Source organism: Mastigoproctus giganteus, chromosome 8 (assembly GCF_048544385.1).
Source record: "Mastigoproctus giganteus isolate SK-2022 chromosome 8, ASM4854438v1, whole genome shotgun sequence".
In the NCBI taxonomy this organism is placed as follows: domain Eukaryota; kingdom Metazoa; phylum Arthropoda; class Arachnida; order Uropygi; family Thelyphonidae; genus Mastigoproctus; species Mastigoproctus giganteus.
The window spans coordinates 192,359,226-192,368,748 of NC_143582.1; the positions used below are offsets into that span (position 1 = coordinate 192,359,226).

The window sequence follows — 9,523 nt, forward strand, 5'->3', positions numbered from 1 at the left end:
ACTCACAGAGTCTTCAAAATCTAGTTTGGACTGATTAATAATTGCTTTATAATTCTTGTGTGCAGAACCTGGAGATTTGGATGCAAACCAATTCCAATATGCAACATTCTCATATTGAACAGCCTTAGATTTATTGGAAAACCAGGTTTAGATAAAGAACGAGATTTTAGTGGGATGTGGAATAAAGGATTTCATCCCTACAAGAATAATTTCACTAACATGATCTGAGCAAACAGTGACATCAGAAGATTTAAAAGAGTAATCCAACCAAGGAAAGGAACAGAAATCTCACAGCCCATCCCATTTTGCATTCTTGTAATGTCAAACAACATGAGGCTTAGAATGGCCATCGAAAATGGCTCCACTGGAGAAGAGACCATCAAAGTTATAAGCTGAGGTGCCTAGAGGATCACTCACCTCGACTGCGTACTTGAAAGGGTTGTTCGTGAGAAAATGATCAAGGGTGTTGGCTGTGATTAGGATTGTCTAGTATTCTGGTAGGTAAACGAACAATCTGCGTGAGACCATTAGTAACTACAAAAGCCTCAGAATCTCAACCAGAGTTGTAACTATTAAAATCACCAAGGAAATTTACCTCACTGTTAGGAAAGTTGCAATGGAGAAAGTCAAGCTTCAAAGAAAGGAAGCAAAGAGTTCCAAGTGATTAGTGGAATTGGCTGATCGATAGAGGCAGGATGAATTTTTCAGAATGGGGTACAGAGATTTTAAGCTGGAAAAGATCTAAAAGATGAGATTCAAAATTATTAAATCTTTGATAAGGAATATAAGAGCAGAAATACACACAAGTACACTACCTTTGAAGTGAAAAGGAATCATACGGTGAATAATTAGGCCAACTGAGATGAGCAGTGGCTGAATCAACTGATAACTGGGATTCTGTGAGAAAAAGTAAGTGGAATTTGGCAGACTAAGTGGAAATGAGATTGGAACTGAGACCACATATTTGTGAACTGAACAAGAAAGTGTTTGGGAGTCTTTTCACAGATAACTTTCTTCTATTAGTTTGACTATTTATGATTTATTCAGTAGTACAGAAAAGGTGTAGGGAGGAAGTATGAAGTAATGAAACTTTTGGATATGGCACACACAAGAATATATCCAGCTCCTTGACATAATGTGGGCTTGACAATGACTTCCACATACATACTACTTGAACTCCTTCCAGTCACTATCTGACAGAGTCAAGGTAGCAAAAATGTACAACTGGTTTGAATACCTCCTAGAGCAGGGGTGATGAACCTTATTAAAGGTGCATGCCAAAATTGGCTAAATATTTTTAAAACTACCCTCACGTTTCAGAACACAAAATGCTTTATTATCCTTCTTAATCATACCAAATCTTTCACTCCAAGATTCTTGAACGTTTCTGCTACTCCCCTCTTCATTTGAACGTTTTTGTTTCTTTTGCTGGTTGAGCTAACATTCTAAACAGCCAGTAAAGGGCAAATAGCAATTAAAATATTTATGGGAATTAATGAAGAATAATCTCCACGCCGCATACAAACTGTAATTGACAATGGAAGCTATACTAAATACTGAATATGGATAATACATCTCACATATAACTTTACCAATAACTTATGTTCTGAATAAATGTGTGAAATATGAATTTTTTTTCTTAATTTCATTTCCCAATTTTGTCAGTACATCTTACCACTCCGACTTCAAACAAATCACTGTATGAAGTTTGAAATTTTTTTGGGGCACTCTGAATTCCATGTGCCCAAAAATTTGTAAATGTGCCGCTTTGGGCATGCATGCCATGGGTTGGCAACTCCTATCCTAGAGTTACCAACCGATTTGATCCAGTGACTAAAGATGCATTGCAGGATCATCTAGACAAGACTGCAGCAATAATTCAGACACAGCATGAGTTTGTTAAGGGAAAGTCTTGTCTGACAAATTTGATAGGATATTATGATGTGGTTACAAAGGAACTGGATGCAAAAAATAATTTTGATATCATATATTTGGATTTCAGGAAAGCTTTTGACACTATTGCGCATGGAAGACTATTGTACAAATTGGAGCAGAATGGTATTAAGGGTAAATTGCTACAATGGATAAAAGGATGGTTAAGTGGGAGAAGACAGAGGGTGGTAATCAATGGGTGTTGCTCTTCGTGGACTAATGTTATTAGTGGAGTCCCACAGGGTTCAGTGTTAGATCCACTATTATTTTGTATATTTATCAATGATACTGATGAAGGTATATCAGGCTTAATGTCGAAGTTTGCAGATGATACAAAGGTTGGCAGGGTTGTTAATGACAGTAATGGCAGTGTGCTACTGCAACAGGATCTAGATAATTTGGGCAGATGGGCTAAGAAGTGGCAACTGAAGTTTAACCTTGACAAATGCAAAGTACTGCATATGGGTAGAAGTAACCCCAGAGAAACGTACCAACTGTGTGGTACTACACTTAAGGTGGTAGAAAATGAAAGACCTGGGAGTAATTGTGCAGTCAGATATGAAGTTTTCTGAGCAATGCAGACAGGCTGCCAGGGCAGGTCATGGGGTTTTGTCAATGATATTTGCTAGCAGGGAGAAGGAGGTGATTGTCCCTCTGTATAAGCCTTGAGTACTGCATACAGGTCTGGAGGCCTCATTTTAGGAAGGATGTAGATTTACTTGAGCATGTACAGAGAAGGGTAACAAGATTGGTGAGGGGAATGAAGGGATCCTCTTACCAAGAGAAGCTTAAGTTCTGCAAATTGCAATGACTGGAGACTAGGCACCTGCACGTTGATCTGATTGAGGTATATAAGGCCTTGAATGGGTTGAGCACGCTGAATTCTGATGGGATCCTTCCACTTGTTCAGATTACGAACCTAAGGGGGCATAAATTCAAATTAAGAAAAGACAGATGTAGAATAGCTGTGCGGAAATTTGCCTTTAGCCAGCGGGTGGTTAATTGCTGGAACAAACTTCCATCTGTTGTTGTGGAAGTTGATAGGTTGAATAAATTTAAGGAGGAACTGGACAGGCATTTGGAGGGAATGGTGTGTTTTTTTTTGTTTTTTTTTTGACTGATGCCGCATAAGCTCATACACTTGCTTTCTTGCATCACGTGCCACTACTACTACTATCTAGAGCTGGCCTGCTAACACTGTTTTAGAGTGTACCCTCAAAATGTAAGGAAGACTGATCTCACTGTGATATCCCAAATGCATCAATCATACTATATGATGGAAGAGATGGGGGGAGGTTTGCTGGAACTTTGCTCTGGAAACTAAACATGGGTTTCATCACTTGAAGCCTCTAATAACCAAAGTGATGGCATTGCACCACTTGATAAGAGTCATATACCACAAATTATTGCCTGGTAACACAGAGGGGCAGCATTCCGCTGTGCAATATGATGCCACATCCCAACCCCTGCTCCAGTACCCTATTTCAGAACCCATGGTTACTAACAGTCCTGCCACTGTGAAGGGAAAAGCAGAATATCTGGTTGTTGCAAAATGACCAGGCTTTGCCGAAATTCAATCCACTTGACTCAAGTGTCACCTGAATGTCAGTTCCATCAGCATTTTAGACTCCCAGGTAGCAATACTTAGCTTGAGAGAATGTCTGTGACAAACCTCAAGGACCAAACATTCAGACTTTTGCAGCAATGCCTAACATTTGTTTCTAAGGACCCGGATTTTGTGTGAGGCATGAAGGTTTGTAATGGCCAGCAAGCAGCTTGCTACCAACAAATATTATACAAGAGGAAAAGGAAGAACAGACAAATAAAACCTGAACTACTAATACTTCAGGAGACCAGCTCCTGCTGTTACTATATACCCTCATGATTCATATGATTCTACAAAAAATATCAACTCTGCCATCCAATTCTTTTAAATTCACAACAGATATTCATTTAAAAAATATGTATTTAATTTAATAAACATGCTCTTATCTTTTTTTTATATATATATAATATACAGGGTGAGTCACTACCAGTGCGACAAACATGCAGGAGGTGTAGGGGGCACAAAGACGAATCAGAATCACATAGCATTGCAGGGTCCGAAATACCTTCATCATGCGGTAGAGGACGTTGAACGGGAGGTCGCGTGAACAGCAATCCCGCTGGAAGTCAGCATTTGCGAACCGGTTTCCGAGGCCGTAGGATGGACGAGTATTCAAACATTGAACTGGCCGACATGCACCTCGCGTATGGAGCTGCAGACTGTAATGGGCACGCCACTCTGCGCTTGTACCAGGAATGTTTCCCGCACAGGCGTGCTCCTCATCATATGATTTTCGCATGTGTGCACAGAAGGTTACGTGAGACTAGTTGTTTCACGAGAGGTACCATGAATAGAAAGCGAACGACGAGGGCACCAGACAATGAGGAGAATGTCCTACGTCTTGCAGAAGGCAATCCGAGTACGGATACTCGAGCGATAGGCCAACGATTGTGTATTTCCCAATCCACTGTATGGAAGATACTGTCGACAAACCAAATGAGTTCATACCATCTGCAACGCGTCCAATCATTGGAGCCTGCGGATTATCCACTCCGGAGGACTTTTGCTACTTGGTTTCTTCAACAGAAACGGTTAACAAATGCTGTCTTCCAGCGGGATCGCTGTTCGTGCGACCTCCCATTCAACGTCCTCTACCGCATGATTAAGATATTTTGGACCCTGCAATGCTATGTGATTACGATTCGTCTTTGTGCCCCCTACACCTCCTGCAAGTTTGTTGCACTGGTAGTGAATCACCCTGTATATATTTGCTATTATGGAGTATTTCAGGAACAGATAAACTAATTTTTCTTACATTAGTAAGAATTTTTATTCTCATTTAACAAATTTTCATTCAGCAAATGGTACAATATTAATGCTACCAGAAAGTATCTTCTGGTTATATGATCAGTAAAGAACTAGTGGTGACGACATTGCAAACCATAATAGGGATCACTTTAATGACATTTATGCTAGTTACTACTCAATTAGTAAGGATTTTGGACTAAAGATGAATATGGCTAAAACAAAAGTAATGATGAACAAGTATGCCACAGAAAGGGACATAATGATTGAAGGAGCAGTAATTGAAATGGTGGAGTCATATACTTATTTGGGACAAGTTATTAGATGTAATAATGATAAATGGCTGGAAGTCAAGAATAAATTTTAGATGGATAGCATTCAGGAAATATAGTCACATACTGAAGAGCAATATCCCAATTTGTCTGAAATTGTAAAATAATGAACCAATGTATACTCCCCACCATGACTTTTGGAAGTGAAACTTGAGCACTCACCAAAAGAATGGAAAAGAAGCTGAGAACTACACAGCAAAGAATGGAATGAATTATATTGTGAATCAGACTGTTAGATAAGAAGAGAAATACATGGATTAGGCAGCAAACTCAAGTAAAGGACATTCTTATCAAAACTAAAGAACTAAAATAGTCTTGGGCAGGACACATAGCTCGAAGACATGACAGATGGACTAAGAAAATAACAAAATGGTACCCAAGAGGAGCTAAAAGAAAACCTGGAAGACAACGGTGGAGATGGATAGATGAAATTCATGAGTTTGTGGGTAGTAACACCTTGCAGTGGATTGAAAATGGCTGATGATGATGGCTACTCAATAACATTATCCATGCTATTTGATATGCTCATTTGTTATTAAAATCCTTTGATTTTTCATAAATATGACTTTTTTGCAACCAAATGAAGCCAAATGTTTAAGGGACATAATTTTGTTTTAAAATTAAAAGTATCCTAAAACTATTTCAAACGGTGTTCAAAAATACGTAAAAAAATTTTAAAAATGGCTATGTAGTTTTGAATGGTAAAAAATAAAAACTTTTTACTAAATATATTATTTATTTTTAAATTATTTTATTAGTTTTTCCATTCAAAAATTCAGTTACTCTTTAGAAATTAAAACAGCCACAGCTTCGTAAGCATTCAGAATCATACAAGTTAATGACATTTGTTCTCATTTTAAACCTTAGAATTTAATTTTTTTCCAATTACCTTTATATATCTTGCATATTTAATCACTTAGGTATATATACCCTACTAATGGTAAAAGCAACCAAAGTATACAAGTTCAATTTAACAAGGCAAGACCAGACATCAAGTAGTGCTTTTTTTTTTTTTTTAAACTGAATTGGCAATTGGTTCAAGTAGTAAGTGTAATTTATGTTTTTAATTGATTTCTGTTAGTCTATCAGACTATTGATTACTTGAGTTATAATAGCTAAAAATATATATGGTCCTGCAAGTGACTTTTATCATGTATATTATATCTGTTAAAAGTGATTTCACAGGCAAATTGCAGGGTTTGTAGGTGATGAACACAGTTTTCAAGAGGAAGCTCCTAATCTCCAGTGAAATCAGCAACTACAGCTCCAATTGAAGAGGCTGCTAAGATTTCCTCCTTTCTTTGACAGAAACGAAACCAAACTGATGCACCTACTATAGTGACAAGGAGGCACAAGTTCTATTATACATTTATTTTTTAATTAATATCTTCTTGTTTTGAGCATTATTAATAAAATTATTGTATAATGTTGAACACATTTATAATTTGTTTTAATGGGTTTTAAAGCCAATTGTTTTATTACTTTCCCCTGCACCCAATAATAATTCTCAGTTCATAATGTGCAAATAAAAGAGAACAAGTTTCACTTAAAGCATAGTTGAAACTAAACTTTAACTTCATTTGAAACACCACTGGCATTAAAAGAGCTGAGCTTGTTTATTTCATGAGTACATTGGAATAGCTCCCTCTCTTATGTACCTAATTTTCTGGTCCATACTCCTCGCTTAAAGCATCCTTGGAAAGTCTCAACGGACTGGATACATGCAAATGTATCCCCAATTCACAAAGTGGGATCAAAGGGCAACACGAGTAATTACAGACCTGTTAGTTTAACTTTTGTTTTGGGGAAAATAATAGAGTCACCAGTGAAAAAAGCATTGCAGGATCATCTAGACAAGATTGCAGTAATAATTCAGACACAGCATTGGTTTGTGAAGGGAAAGTCTTGTGTGACCAATCTGATTGAATACTATGATGTGGTTACAAAGGAACTGGATGCAAAAAATAATTTTGATAACATATACATGGATTTCAGGAAAGCTTCTGATGCTATTGCACATGGAAGACTACTGTACAAACTGGAGTAGTATGGTATTAAGGGCAAGTTGCTGCAATGGATAAAAGAGAATGGTAATCAATGGACACTGCCCTTCATGGACTAATGTTATTAGTCGAGTCGCCAGGGTTCAGTGTTGGGCCCACTGTTGTTTTGTATATTATCAATGATATTGATGAAGGTATATCAGGCTTAATGTCTAAGTATGCAGATGATACAAAGGTTGGCAGGGTTGTTAATGACAGTAATGGCAGTGTGCTACTGCAACAGGATCTAGAAAAGTTGGGTAGATGGGCTGAGAAGTGACAACTGAAGTTGTCACTTCTCAGCCCATCTACCCAACTACATCCTTCCTCATTTTAGGAAGGATGTAGATTTGCTTGAGCATGTACAGAGAAGGATAAGGTTGGTTAGGGGTACGAAGGGGTCCTCTTACCAAGAAAGGCTTAAGTTCTGCAAATTGCAGTGTCTGGAGACTAGGCACCTGTGAGATGATCTGATTGAGGTGTATAAGGCCTTGAATGGATTGAGCAGGCTCAATTTTTGATGGGATTCTTCCTCTTGCTCAGATTACGAACCTGAGGGGACAAATTCAAATGGAGGAAAGACAGTTGTAGAATAGATGTGTGGTAGTTTGCCTTTAGCCAGAGGGATAGTTGATTGCTGGAACAAACATCCATCTGTCATTGTGGAAGTTGATAGCTTAAATAAATTCAAGGAGGAACTGGACAAAGTTTTAGAGAGAATGGATGTGTGAAATGTTTTTTTTTTTTTTTTTTTTGGCTAATGCTACATAATCTTGCTTTCTTGCATCACATGCCTCTACTACTACCACTTACAGTGATATAACTTCAGGATTTATTCTTTTTATAGAATAAATAAAACACCTCTTATGCACAAAAAAAATACGCTGAAAAATCAAAATCTAAAGAGTATCTCACAAGGAAGTTATAAAATCCATACGATTGTTGACACGAACGTTCATTAACTAAATATATTAATAACTTATAAAGGTACCATTTAATCTTCGCATTCCAAATCTGTCGGCATGTTTAAGACTAGTGAGCATTTTCATTTTTAAATTCTGAAATCTCTTAAATTGTTTAATATTTAAATTAGTTAATCATGGGATGACCAAGCTTGATCTCCATTCAACCCTTCTTTAAAGTTCAAGGTAAAATGACACATTGCTGAAATGAGAGCGCCCATATGCACGAAGAACAATTTATCTACAAAGTAAATTCCACGTATGGAACACACATTACAGATGACAGCTATCTCTATTCAAATTGTATACACACGATTACAGAAAAATGGAATCTAGAGTGTACTTACATATTCATATTCATCTGGATAATCAACTTTTTTACCTACTTCTGTATCAGGTTTTGGTTTTTCCAGATTACCTACACCGACATAGTCTTCATTACCTTTCGCAATAACTACCAACAAACTAAAAAACAGCAAGAAATAAAGTTTTTTAAAAGGTAAACCATTGAAACGTCTTAATTCCAAATTCTGACAGTGAATAAGAGATGACATATGAGTGAAGTAGTCAGGCATTTTATAAAACAGTTCAGCAACTTCCAACGATACTGAGTAAAACAATATAACCCAACTGCAAGCCAGAAGTAAATATTAGAGTTCAGCAATGAAAGGCATTGCAAAATTAAAACATCCTCATTAAAGAAAATTGATTACACAATACGAGGCCGTTTGCCGTTACTCCAAAGGTCCATAAATTTCCGATATTTTATACATCAAATTGACAGCATGTCAAATAGATTGTAATTCATATTACTTATTGTGGCTATTCATAATTAAATGTATCATTCTGGAGTTGAAATATCATCAAATCATGCGAACACTTTCCTCCTTACTCAACTCATGATAAAATGACCACACTTCACCAATACTCGCACCAAAAAATCCAACGAAGCAGACCAACTCACACAACACACCGCTTTGAGGAAGTGACGCATTTTGATAAAGACAACCGACTACGCCATTACAGGAAATTCGATTATATTGAAAAGTCAATGAACAATAATTAAATAAAACTTGAGTTTTTTTTTTTAACTATAAATATTCCTTTCGACTTGACAGTATTTAAACCGGGCCTTTTTTACGGCGCGGTGGAAGGACTGGGTTACGACCTTATGACTTACGGTTTTGCAATTAGGGTTATTATTCGCAAGGGTTAAGGCCACTCAACAACGCCTCAGACCAAGAGGTTAAACTTTTGATTAACACTTTCGTCTCGATGTGTATGCCCTGAAGCAATTAAGTGATCTTGCCGGCAGATCAAAACCTCAAAGAGGATAATAAATAAATTTTCGATATATGTTTAATGTCGACATGTTGGGCGACCACACACGAACAGTTTTTTTCC

General features: G+C 37.2%; 1 protein-coding gene across 2 annotated transcripts in view; it reads right to left on the minus strand.

The window, feature by feature from the left end:
- LOC150082121 (putative divalent cation/proton antiporter TMEM165) overlaps positions 1-9,077 on the minus strand; it is a 156,124-nt gene extending 147,047 nt beyond the window's left edge. For both annotated transcript variants that reach the window (XM_090379110.1, XM_090379108.1), the window contains exon 1: positions 8,467-9,077. In XM_090379110.1, coding sequence (XP_090235236.1) covers positions 8,467-8,694 — 228 coding nt within the window. In that variant the 5' untranslated portion in view covers positions 8,695-9,077. The remainder of the gene's footprint in view (positions 1-8,466) is intronic.
- Between the last annotated feature and the right edge of the window lie 446 nt (positions 9,078-9,523).